Source organism: Pristis pectinata, chromosome 16, assembly GCF_009764475.1.
Source record: "Pristis pectinata isolate sPriPec2 chromosome 16, sPriPec2.1.pri, whole genome shotgun sequence".
Lineage (NCBI taxonomy): Eukaryota > Metazoa > Chordata > Chondrichthyes > Rhinopristiformes > Pristidae > Pristis > Pristis pectinata.
The window spans coordinates 22359465-22372798 of NC_067420.1; the positions used below are offsets into that span (position 1 = coordinate 22359465).

General features: G+C 41.9%; 1 protein-coding gene across 4 annotated transcripts in view; it reads right to left on the reverse strand.

Annotated features, from left to right (window-relative positions):
* LOC127578801 (extracellular sulfatase Sulf-2-like) overlaps nucleotides 1-13334 on the reverse strand; it is a 247888-nt gene that overhangs the window by 75330 nt on the left and 159224 nt on the right. For 2 of the 4 annotated variants that reach the window (XM_052031264.1, XM_052031262.1), the window contains exons 3-4: nucleotides 9436-9520; nucleotides 5513-5744 (exon numbers count right to left, since the gene is read on the reverse strand). In XM_052031264.1, coding sequence (XP_051887224.1) covers nucleotides 5513-5684 — 172 coding nt within the window. In that variant the 5' untranslated portion in view covers nucleotides 5685-5744; nucleotides 9436-9520. The remainder of the gene's footprint in view (nucleotides 1-5512; nucleotides 5745-9435; nucleotides 9521-13334) is intronic. The other 2 variants (XM_052031263.1, XM_052031261.1) reach the window with 1 other exon arrangement.

Consider the following 13334-nt stretch of genomic DNA (forward strand, 5'->3'; position numbering starts at 1 on the left):
GCTGTGCAGAATCTCCTTCATATATAACTTGTGCTAGAATATAATCAAACTGATGACATTTTCATTGCTTTGGGACTAATTTAATAAATCTGGAGGGCCTCTTATAGATTTGTTAATAAACAGTTAGTAAATTAGTTATTATTATTGCAATATTTCAGACCAAAGCAAAGACATTAGAATGCAGGATCCATTTTTAACATTAAGCCAATATGTATTATGGTGATTGAAGAATTCCTGTTTCAGGTCAGTTAACATAATTAAAATGAAGTATATGTATACATTGCTTAATGCTGCAAATGCACAGAATTTTAATTGTGTGTCTAAGTGATTATTTAAAAGAGCCACAGTGAATTTGTATTGTAGCGGCTGCTACCGCGATGTGAAAGCAAGACGCTAGTCAGTGGGCTGCAGAACAAAAACTGATTTATTTTCCCGCCTTGTGTGGGCCTTTTAAGAGGAACGGTTCCCGCCCACCGAAAACGGAAGTGACATATGCGCTACATCATCAACTTTTCCTGCGCGTGGGTTCTCCCCGTCGCTCGGGGAAGATGAAGGCCCAACGCCATCTTGGGCCTCGCCGCTCCGACGACGTGCGACCCAACCGCCGAGCCGGTTCGCTTGCTCGGATGGTGAGTCACTACACAACACCACCCCCCCAGAACCGGCGATAAGATCCCCAAGGTTCACGGGCTGTGCTAGCCGTTGCTTAGGAGGTTGGCCTCTGCTTCGCAGTGTTGGGACCTTGACCGGTTGTTGTAGATCTAAATGGTCCGGTTTGAGGCAGTCCATCGTGAAGACCTCTTCCTCGCCCCCACTGTCCAAAATAAAGGTGGAACTATTACTCCTGATGACCCGGAACGGCCCCTCGTATCATCGTTGCAACGGTGCCCGGGGTGTGCCCCTGCGAAAGAAAATGAACTTACAGTCTCATAGTTCCTTGGGCTCACAGGATGGAGCTTGACCATGCTGCGAAGTGGGAATCGATGCCAAGCTGCTGAGCCTCTCGTGCAGTCTTTCCAGGACTGCCATGGGTCGTTCCTCTTGGCCCAGAAGGGCGGGTATGAAATCCCCTGGGATGACCAGGGGTGCCCCATACACGAGTTCAGCTGACGAAGCGTGGAGATCTTCCCTGGGGGCAGTGCGTATGCCGAGCAGGACCCAAGGCAGTTCGTCGACCCAGTTAGGACCCTTCAGGCAGGCCATCAGGGCTGATTTTAGATGGCAGTGGAAACGTTCCACCAACCCGTTTGATTGAGGGTGGTAGGCTGTGGTGGTGTGCAGCTGCATCCCTGGCATGTTCGCTAATGCAGACCACAGGCTGGAGGTAGTCGTTGTGCTGGGGCATGAAGGGGTGGCCCTGTGGTAATGATGTGGTGCTGCACCCCGTGTTTGGGCATCGAATTTGTAAACTGAGGTGCCAAAACTGATGGGAACTCAGCTAGGAGCTTGGTGAACTCGTTGCCAGACAGGGAAATGGAGTCCAGGCGCGGGGCTGGTAGTCTGGCTTCTCCCAGGGGGTAGGTTTGGAAAGTTCTGGAGTGAACTAGCTGCTTCCTTCGCAGGTCGACTAACAAGCTGTGGGCCCGAAGGAAATCGGCTCCCAGGAGTGGCGGGGCGATGGTGGCAAGGGTAAAGTTCCAGGTAAAATGGCTGTTGCCGAATTGTAATTGAACTGTATGGGTACTGAAAGTCCGTATCGTTGTGCAGTTTGCGGCATTGAGTACAGAACCTTGTTGCCTGTTATGAATGTCATGGCCGGTTGGGGGCAAAATACTGACCTCTGCTCCAGTATCAATAAGGAAATGATGCCCGGACCACTTGTCCCGAACGAATAGGAGGCTGTGCTGGCGGCCAGCCGCCGTAGCCATCAGCGGCGGCTGGCCCTGGCATTTCCCTGAAACTTGCAGGGTAGGCGGCATCGACGGGCCTCCGCACCCCACCTCTGATGGTAGAAACACAGCTGGTCACCAGTGTCATCGTCTGTGTTTCTGGGGTGCGGTCGCTCAGTTGCTGGGACTGGTTTAGGTAGGCGTTGGGCTCGCAGCTTGGCAATTTGACTGATGAACAACCCGCTCTCGCGTTTGGCCTTCCACAGGATATCTTCCCAGGCAGCTATCTCACGTGGGTTGCTGAAATCGGCGTCAGCGAACAGCAAGTGAATGTCATCAGGTAGTTGTTCGAGGAAGGCCTGTTCGAATATTAGGCAGGGCTTGTGTCCCTCAGCCAAGGCCAGCATCTCGTTCATTAGGGCCAATGGGGATCTGTCCCCCAGGCCATCGAGATGAAGCAGGCAGGCGGCACGCTCGCGACGGGAGAGGCCGAAGGTCCGAATAAGAAGGTCTTTGAAAGCCGGGTACTTATCCTCTGGAGGAGGAGACTAGATGAAGTCTCCGACCTGGGTGGCTGTTTCCTGGTCCAGAGAGCTGACCACATGGTAGTACTTTGTGGAGTCGGAGTGATCTGCGGAAGTTGGAATTGTGCTTCAGCCTGGTCGAACCAGACACTGGGCCGAAGCGTCCAAAAGGTGGGCAGCTTGAGTGCCACTGTGTTGGCTGCTGCGTTGTCGTCCATTGTGCGGGTCCAAAATCCACTGCTACCGTGATGTGAAAGCAAGACACTAGTCAGTGGGCTGCAGAACAAAAACTGATTTATTTTCCCACCTTGCGCGGGCCTTTTAAGAGGAATGGTTCCTGCCCACCGAAAACGGAAATGACGTATGCGCTAGGTCATCAACTTTTCCCGCACGCGGGTTCTCCCTGTGGCTCGGGGAAGATGAAGGCCCAACGCCATCTTGGGCCTCGCCGCTCCGACGACGCGCAGCCCGACCGCCGAGCCGGTTCACTTGCTCGGATGGTGAGTCGCTACAGTATATTATTTATATATATTTTTTTTGTGTGTGTGTGTGTGTGTGTGTGTGTTTGGTGGCTGGAAAATTGGCATTGATGTTAACTGGAAGCAAGTTTGGTCTGATAACAAAAAAACAGGCAGAACCTGTTTTGAAAGAAGTGATAAATGAAAATCAAATATTGCAGTTGCTGCAAGTGTGAAATAAAAAACAGAAAACTCTGGTGACAATCCACAGTTCAGCAGCTTCTGTGGGAAGAGAAAGAGTTAACATTTCAGGTCCAAGATCTTTTGTTGAAGGAAGCGATGTCTGGCTGATTTAAACCAATGGGCCCCACTTATACTGAACTTAACTACCTCCATCCTAAAGCTGACAGAAGCCAACGCCAGGCTGGAACATAAGATTGTGATGCAGGGTAGATGGAAAGAACAGGTATTACCAATAAGGCAGGTTATTAGGTGAGATTGGCAATGGTTAGTCTAGGAGAGGCTAGGAATCCCGAAAGGCAAAGCCCAAGATTTCCTGCGAAGCATTCCCAACCTTCCTGACTTGGTCCTCATCAGGTTGCCCCAAAGGTGAAGTTACTACTATTCTCCTGTTCAGGACTTGGGTTTAGTGCTTTCATTAGAGGCCAGTATTCTAATTGCCCTCAGTTTATTACAGATGGTCTAATCATGGTGGGTCTCTTGCGGGTGAGTTCCCCTTTCCCAATTAACTGGTCCTGCTCAGTTTACATAGTTGGTTTGGAGTGAAAATACTTCTGGAGATTTTCAGATTTACTGAATTAGAAATAATACAGTGATTGAAAAGTCACAGTCAAGTGTGCTGTGTTGGAGGTGACCCGGGTCAGCTTGCTGTGAATCCTTGGCAGTGAAACTCTATTCTGTACAAGTTTTGAACCGTCGAACAGGGTGTGCACACTTTGTGGACACTGAGGCCTTTCATCCAATCGCTGCAGGCATTGTGGAACTGGCAGGGAAAATCTGTTGGACTGCAGGAGGTGGGTGGAGGGTGGGTGAAGAGAGCTAGAGGGATAGAGGCAAAATTGGGAGGAAGGGATACAGATAAGATCGAGAGGGGGCTGAGGAAGCATTGGCATTATTGTGCTATGGTTAATGATTGATCGGAGTGACTATTGAACCAGGATTGAGTGGGAACGACTGCATCAATTCTTTCCCTGCTGCTCCAAATTGCCTCCATTACTTGAGGAGGAGTTCCTCTTGAGAACGCCCACTTTAAGACCCCCACAGCATCAGGAAAATGTGCATTTAAGTTCACCCTTTTCATGTGATTTTGCAAGAAATGCAATTTTGGCGCACAATCAAATATTATCTCCCTCAGACCCATGACGAGATACTGGTCTCCCTTGCAGTGGTATTTTGTACCTGTTTTCAAGTGTTAAAGAATTGTTAAGCCAGAGCCTTTTTACCAGAAATACTGCAAGTGGATTTCATGAAACAAATGAGGAAAAGGTAAAGGTACTTCCAATGGTGATCAAGGAGGATAAGATTATCACTAACAGAATGATTTTAAAAAAAAACAGGTATTCTGTACAAAATTATTCATAGAAGCAAAATTATAGTTACTTTCAGATTGGTACTGGGTGAATATTTTAAAGTAATCAGAAGATGAACACAGAGTGAAAATATGGGACTAAAAGGAAAACTCATTCAAAGAGTTGGTGTAGATATGAAGAGACATTTGTTCCCTGTGTGTTGTAGGATTCCTGGGTGACCTTGTGGGATGATCATGTTGTCTGCTGCAGCAAGAGAAGCAAAACAACTTGGCAGTAAATGACGTCTCTTAACAAAACTGCAGTTGTGATCAATGAAAGTTTGCACATTTAAGGGGGGAGGGGATGCAGGAAGAATATCAAAACTTCAATCCAAGATTTCCAGAAAACACCTAAATAAAAATGGATCTTCAGTTGGCATAAAGCAATAGGTCAGGGCAACACTCTGCCATGTTTCTATGAAGGATATAGAACTTAAACTCTTTTAAACAGAATGAGGAATGGCACCCCATCTTCCGTCTGGGCACGTGGCAGCCTTCTGGATTCAATATCTAATTCTCCAGCTTCCAATAATTTGCTTACTGTCTATAACAGAACTAACCACTTCTGCTGCTAATCAGTCAGCTGTGATATTGTCCTCAGTCTCCCCCAGCCCTCCATTAGCACATCCTGTCCTGTTATTTTAACACACTTCTTTGTCACCTTCTAAACTGTTCCAATAACTCATTCTCATAGCAACCCGAGTCTCAGCTTATCATAGATAGCCATATCTACCCCTAAACGTCTCTGCAACATAAAGCCAGTGTGTTCTCTCTCTCTCTTTCCTGGTTCTGATGAAGGATCTTCAACCTGAAATGTTAACTTTCTCTTTCCATAGACATTGAATGACCTGCTGTGTTTTTCCAGAATTTTCTATTTGTTTCAGAACATATTAAATGTCTGTATTGAAGAAAAAAAATGAATTGCTTGTAAAGAAAGTACTGTAAATGGAAACCAAGAAAGAAACCAAAGCAAGATCCAAGAAAATGAATGGTTTCATTCCTGTATCTTAAACCACATCTTAGATGGAAAGCTATAGGAAAGATAATACAAATGGATTTACTATAGAATTCATATTTCTGAATAACCACTGTGTATTGCTTGAATGATCTTACCAAGTTCCACATCCTGATCATCTGTGTAAATGAGGATGATATTTGGTCTGATATTCCTGCGGTCTCGCTGAAAGCGACCTTTCAATCGTTGAGAAAGGAGAGCCGAACCAGGACTCATAAAAACTGTGACACCTAGCACAATCAATCCAAGGGCAAGCCTTGACTGTGACATTTTGTCTTGCTTGAGTTCTTGTGACCTTCTAGTAAGTCTTTCCTTTATCTACTTTCTGTCCTGCAATTTAAAAGAAAACAATGATGTAGCATTTGACAGGATGCACAATGTATGACATTTCTTCATTCTGGACTGAGGAAACTGTCTCCACTTGGCAATTCCTCTATTTAACATTTGACTTGTCAATTAGTACAAAATGTAGAATATCTTTGAATTTTTTACTGTTGAAATTGGTATGGTTATGATTATGACCCTTTTTGGGTTAACAATATATTCACATAAGCTGAAATGTCTACAGTTAGGTTGTCATTTTTGCAGATGAATGTTAGACTAGTTGTACAGCAGGTCAGGGAAAATCCCATGGGGAAGGAATTGGACTAGGGGAAGAGAACAACAGAAGGGATCAGCGGTATTGCTTGTGATTGAACAACAGACCTTAGGAGTACTGGAAAGCCAGAAAGAGCATTATTGCTTTTCCTTCTCCAAATCCATTGTTAGAAATATAATGTAATGTACCTTTTCAGTTGTATCTCCTTGTTGGGCAGCTAACAGGCTTGACAAGCCAAAGCAGAGGGGAATTGGCTCCTTCTCTTTCTGATAGCTTAATTTCTTAGAAGACCCAAATCAACCATAAAGTCCCTCAGGACGATGCATAAGTAGCCTAAAGCCTCTTTTGTGTAGCTTCTCTGGACTGTTGAATAAGCTCAACATGACATCGGACATATTTCAAGGCACCAGAGCCCTGCAAAAATTAGTTCTTTTCTGACCTATTTTCCTATCCAAAAAATGTACTCAACAATTCTAGTATGTGTTCTTCGAGGTTATAACGGCACAAGACACTAGAGTAAAAGGAATGTACATGCTAAAGTACTGCAGTGGCATTGTCACATCAAGTAAACCATAACAGAAGAAATTACAACATGCAACTTAGAAACAATCTATGACAATGTGCCCAATAGATATTTTTGAAGGTTTAAGTTTGTTTGTTCAAATACAATTGATATATCTTATAAGGATCATAACTGCTGGTCGTATCAATTGATGTGATGAAAACAAATGTGATTAAATCTGTAAAATGATCATGAAGAAGAAAGGATATTGTGAATTAACATGTTAGTGAATATTTCAACAGCAGGGAAAACTTATTGTTCAAAAATCTTTGACTTAGTTATGCACATATCCTCATTTAACAGAAGATACACTGATCTTATTCTCCAAATTATGTAGACTTACACAGTCATCAATGAGTTCAAGCAATGCCACTGACTAATGGCTCCTAGTGACTAATGCACTCCTTTTGAATCATATATAGAGATATGTACAGTTTCCTTCATCTGAGATGAAGGAAAGTTCAGAATATATGTGATGCTGTGATACCCAGATGTAATGCAAGTGGAGTTTTAAACATGAAGTTTGACATACAGGAGAAGTATTAACCGACAATATGCTTCAGCTCCCTTCTGCACAGACTGGGACTTATGGATAATAAAAAGAGAAAATGATGGAAACACTGGGCAAGTTGGGCAGTATCTGTAGAACGAGAAACAGAGTTAACACATCAGGCCAAAGTCCCTACATCAGAACATGCAGGAAAGGTGAGGGAGGAATGGATAGATCAGAGAGAGTATCTTTGGTATGGTGAGATCAGGATTGCCATTGGGATAAGTTGTAGATGTCATCCAGTAGATGGGTTAATGGGTGACAGTGAGCGAGTGGAAAAATTGAACAAAAGCTGTGGGATGGGACAGTAAGAGAGTGAGGTTACAGATAAAGGAACAGGAAAAGGTGTGAAATGCATGGCAATGTGATATGTCCATCACGTCCAGTACTAATAGAGTGATAGACAAACTGAGCCAATATTACAGACGGTTCTTTTACAGCAGAAATTGCTAGTTCTGATTTATACTGAGAAATTGAATTATCTGTAGAATTCAATATTGAGTCTTGAAGGCTGCAATGTGTCCAGATGGAAGATGAGGTACTGTTCCTCCAGCTTGCATTGGACATTGTTATGGCAATGCAGGGTGCCAAGGATGGATTTTGAGTGGGATGGAGAATGAAAGCAGCAGATAGCAGGGAACTCCAAGTGACCCCAATGGATTTAATGCAAAGTAGTAACCTAATCTAATGTACTGCATGCAGTGTTCACAATGTGGCCTCCTCTACACTAGAGAAAGCAAATGCAGATTGGGTGATCGCTTTGATCATTTATCACTTATTACTCTCTACAACTAACCTGCTGTACATATCACATATCTTCCACAGAAAGTGGAGCATTGTTCATTCTGTATAAACTGATTAAAACAAAGACAATCACTTCTGAAAACTGCAGATTCCATTTGTCTGGAAGACTACATTTTAATTTTCTTAGTTTTTATGAATTTCTTTCAGTACTTGTGGTAATCCACTTTACTAATACACAGTTAGCTTCTGAAATCTTTTACTTCAGGAAAATAAAAGTACACGCTATAAGGCTACATGACTGATCATTATTGCATTGGTGACTTCTTTTTCAGAACCACTTCCTTTACCTAGACTCCATGAAGCTATTTTTTTGAATGTATCAATTATCAACTTCCAGCTGGGTGCAGAAACCTCATGATCCTGCTTCATTAAATGCACTGATTGACATTTCTAAACATTACCATCCTACCTCAACTGTTGAGTCCTGTTCACAGCTTCCATCTCCAGAGCTCTCAGTCCAGCCTTGCAGTGTTCTTTCAGACTCTGTAAGCCAGACAGCCGTGGCCCTTGCAAATGTACTACCTTAATTTCTCTGCTTTAGCTCCTAAACATTCAGCTTCAATAACTGAAGCTGGAGGTCAGGCTTTGTAATTTACCACCTTGTAGCCCTCTATCTTGCAGATAAACTGAGATTTATTTTGTCTATACACACTCCAGAGGGGATTTAAATGCTGAATGACAATAAAACATCCAGGCATCTATATTAGACTAGTCTTTAATCCTCTGAGAGCAGCAAAGCCATTGGTGCAGCTTTTACATTAAAGGAGATCAGTACTGTACTTCATTGGCCAAATGCTTTTTAACACTTTGCTTTAAGGAATCAGTTTATTTTCTCAACAATGGTGTATTTTAATATGTGTTTCTTAATTAACAACAAGGTGGTTAAACACCATAAACAAACTTAAATTAGTTTTCCAAACCATGCTGGTAAGCAGATGAACTCGGATAAAATTCCACAACTGTATCTATAATTGAATTTACAACTAGCAGTCTTACATTTCAGAACAGTTATTAATATTCTGTGGTTGGCGTACAAATGGGCCCTTGAAATTAGTAGGGTGCACAGAAAAATGGCACCAGCCCTGAGCCATTGTATTTTTCATTGCGATTATACTACACCATACAAGCTTGTGCATGATCATTAATGACATGGCCATGTCAAAAAAATCAATTGATAGCTCATAATTTGCTGTCAAAATAACAATGAAATGAATGCTTTTATTCAATTTTGGGTGAGGAGCAGCAATACAGTAAAACTCTCCCTTGCTTTCTTTTGTCTCCTGTTTACATCTCCTCCGGGCAAATTGTTTATGACTAACCTGTCCTCATCAACTCTTTCAGCTGGCACCATCACTGCTCATCATGCAGTCTCTCTTCCTCTCCAACCTAACATAAACATTCCCTTTGTTCCCTCCACACCTCCCCCTAATCTGCACACTTGATTTCTAAATGTTTTCAATTCCTGATAAATGACCTATGAACTGAAACTTCACAGAGGCAGCCTAACCTGCTGAACCTGTACGGCATTTTCCTTTATTATTTCAGACTTCTGGCATCTGCAATCTTTGGATTTTCAACTTCTTCAGCTGGTTCTGTATCAACACAAACAATTGCTTTGTTAATCTCCACATTACAGCAAAACTAACTAAAGTATATATAGATACTGTAGGATAGATACAGATAAAATCGGTGAGATGGATTAAGGAAAGAGAAGATAAAGCAGGTACCCTAGTATGAATTGATGATAACATGAGAATCAAAATAAGGTTAATTCTTAACCTTAGGTCATTTCAATGACATACTATAGGAAGGATGTTGAGGCTTTAGAGAGGGTGCAGAGGAGGTTTACTCGGATGCTGCCTGGATTAGAGGGCATGTGCTATCAGGAGTACTGGACAAACTTGGACTCTTTTCTCAGTGGGGGCTGAGGGGTGATCTGTTGGAAGTGTATAAAATTATGAGGGGCATAGATAGGGTGGACAAGCAATATCTTTTTCCCATTATTGAGTGATCCAGTACCAGAGGGCATGCATTAAAGGTGAGAGGGTGTAGGTTCAGAACAGATGTGAGGAGTACGTTTTTTACTGGTAGAGTGGTGGATGCCTGGAATGTGTTGCCTGATAGGGTGGTGGAGGCAAATTCATTGGAGGCATTTAAGAAGGGCTTGGATGGGCACATGAGTGAGAGGAAAATGGAGGGATATTTGGCATTCTGTATGTATGAGGGATTAGCTATGTTGGCACAACATTGTGGGCCAAAGGGCTTGTTCTGTGCTGTACTGTTCTATGTACTGGTAAAGTGGAGCAAAGCTAAAAAACACTACTTGTACCAAATCTTATCAAAAACAAGTACAATGTGGTACTGACTCCAGGCATAAAACATTACAGTGTCTCACATGGCTTTGCATGAAATCTCTCGTCTACTACTGTCATTTAGAAATTCCCACATACTCTATCCCTCAATTCAAACACAAAATCAAAGTATTGTATTTGCAAGAATGCAGACTGCAGTTTGTTTCTACTCAATCTGATCTGTACTTCAGACTAATTAGATTATATATTTTGTCTATCAACTCTTATAATGTTATGTCTTTTCCGATTGGCTATGACAGTTCAATGCATTAAGCTAATTATTTTATTAATTAATTGTTATATTTCATTGGCTTGTATGCTGAATCAAGTATAAAAAACATTTAAACTTAAAGACTATTCCAAATCCTATGAAGTATGACACCTATTAAGGCCCATTTCCCACTGCTCAATTCCTGTTTCCAGATTTAATCCATATTCCCCTTCCTCCACCTTAGCTCATGGCTGTCATACTAACACAGTGACCTCCTCAATTTGTCTTTCTACTTGTGGGGTTTAGTAGCATGGGGATTATGTTACTGGACCAATAACTCAGGAGCCTCGATTAATGATCCACTACAAGAGTTCAAATCCGACCATGGCAACTAGGGAATTTAAATTCAATTAATTAAATCAATCACATCCTGTGTAAACCATGGAGCCTTCTCTTGGCAGACTTCCTCAAATTTGAATTTTATCACCTACTCCCACGTCTTTTGATTGTTGGACTCAGTATTGACTCTGCCTGCCACCTTATATCATGCAGATCTTTTGGAGCTTCTCTGGTCTAAAAGAACATAATGTCCATCGCTTCAGCTACCAGATAGTGGGATGTTTGGGTCCTTTGAAGCTGCCAGACACAACCTAGAAATTCAATTATGTAGAGTTTTTTTTCAAAAAATCTGTGCTGCAGACTTCCCACCCCTTTCTCCCTCCTTGCAGAGTCGAACACATTTTAGGTTGATTCAGGCCATTCTGGAAATTAACCAAGGTGCCCCAGGTCAAGATTCTCTCTCGCTTCTCTGATGTGAGATGTGCACCAAATGAGGTCATTCCCTGTACACTTTCTAGGCTACGAGGTTGTGATCTACAACAGTTGAGAGCGCCTTAGAAGCTGGGCTGCCACTGAATATTATTTCTGTCTCACAGTGTGGCCAGTCTTGTAAACTGTATTGAGCACATCCCATTGTGCGTTTGGTTCACCCGAAGCTCGCTTGGCTTCATTCCCATTCTAGTCCATCAGAGCCAGAACTAAAAAAGTGATCTTTGTGCAAACAAGTAATGCACATCAGAAAACCTGAGTATTTGAAGCAATTGAGAAGAATTGAGAGCTCAGGAGGTTAAGGACAGAATGGAGCAAAATTGCCAATTTACTGTGGTGGGATTGGTATCTAAATGTACTCAGCTCTAGTTCATTCCATCGCAGCTATGCATTGAGTGACTTTCATTAAATTCAGTGAAGTATAGCTTCATTAGATAAATAGAACTTTGCATAAGAAATGAGTAAGTCAGATCTGTTCAGTTACTTATTGATTACTGCATCACTTAAAAGGAGAAATTTAACCAAGTGCTGAAAACTAGACGATGGCTGATTTCCACATAACTGGCTGCTAACATAATAAATGGAAAGCAACAGGGCACAGCTGCAAATACATAGAAACAAATGTAGATTTAATGATCCTTAGGTGTTCCAGTTGACTACAGGAGGGAACACCATTGTGTTGATTGATAAAGCTACTAAGCTGGTATCCCAGCTTGACTGTGCATAATTTTCTAACTGAACCAAAATATATTGCCCTATTAAAAATCTTTTTAAATAACTGATTAAAATAGATTATTTTAGTGGCACAATGACAAACTCCCCTATTTAGGGACAATAAATACAACACTTAAAATGTATCAAGTGTAACCTTTTAAGATTCATTGTCATTCAAAACTCCTAGAAATAATATCTTACATTTGTCGATCACATATAGGTATGAGTAGCTGGAATACTGAACAGAAATTAAGCCCATTTTATTATTCTGAAATCAACCAATTATTAGGCTTTCTCACAAGTAAAGCTTATCACTTTAATAAAGGAACAAAAAGGTTTGTACTGAAACTACTACAAGTACTCAGAACAATTCAGAACAAAGCTTTAATCGAGACTCAGGACTTTAGTCCTGGAGGACATCTGAACTTTCTGACTGATTAAAGTGGTATCACAGATGCATAAAATATGTGAAATCATGATTTCACAAATAAATGGATGGCATCATTTCCTTTTCTTATATTTTGTGATATAGGTATCTGTTGCAAAGCTGTCATTTCTTGTTCAACCCTGATTAAAGATAACTGTAGGTTATCCTCTTGAATTCGTTTATACATTCAGCATGGTATAGAAACACCCAAACTTCGGTTAGGAGGAAGTTCCAGGATAGTTCCAGGAAGTTCCAAGTAAGGATGGTGTGCAATGTGAAGGGGGAAATGATGATGATGGCGATCCCATGCTGAGCTGCTCTTCTTCCTCTAGACAGTGGAATTGCCAGTGTTGGATGCCCTGATAACTGCAGTAGCTCATTGTGGATTCAGAACACACTGTAGCTGTTGCATGTGAGTAGGGAATGGTTGTTTGAATTGGTGGATGGAGTACTGGTCAGGCTGTTGCTTGATGGTGTTAAACCTCTTGCTTATTGTTACAGCAGTCCAGATACTCAAACAACATTGCATTCCAAACCTTTCATTTGCCTTATAGCAGCTGAAGAAAATTTTAGGAGTAGCAGGAGAGCAATTTGCTGTAGAACACCAAGCCTGTTACTTTGTGAATTAGATCCATTATTTATGCGCTGATCCAGTTAAATTCTGGTCGCTGATGACCACAAATGCAGATGTTGCTGGATTCAACAATGCCCATGTCATTAAATATCTAAGAGAATTGACTAGATTCTCTTTTGTTAAGTTTGGTTACTGCCTGGGACTTCGTTTGAACTGAAGTTATTAGCACAGGCATGTCTATGATTTACCATTTTGTACTAGCCGTATACACAATCTTGCTTCAGACCTGTCAAAACTGACC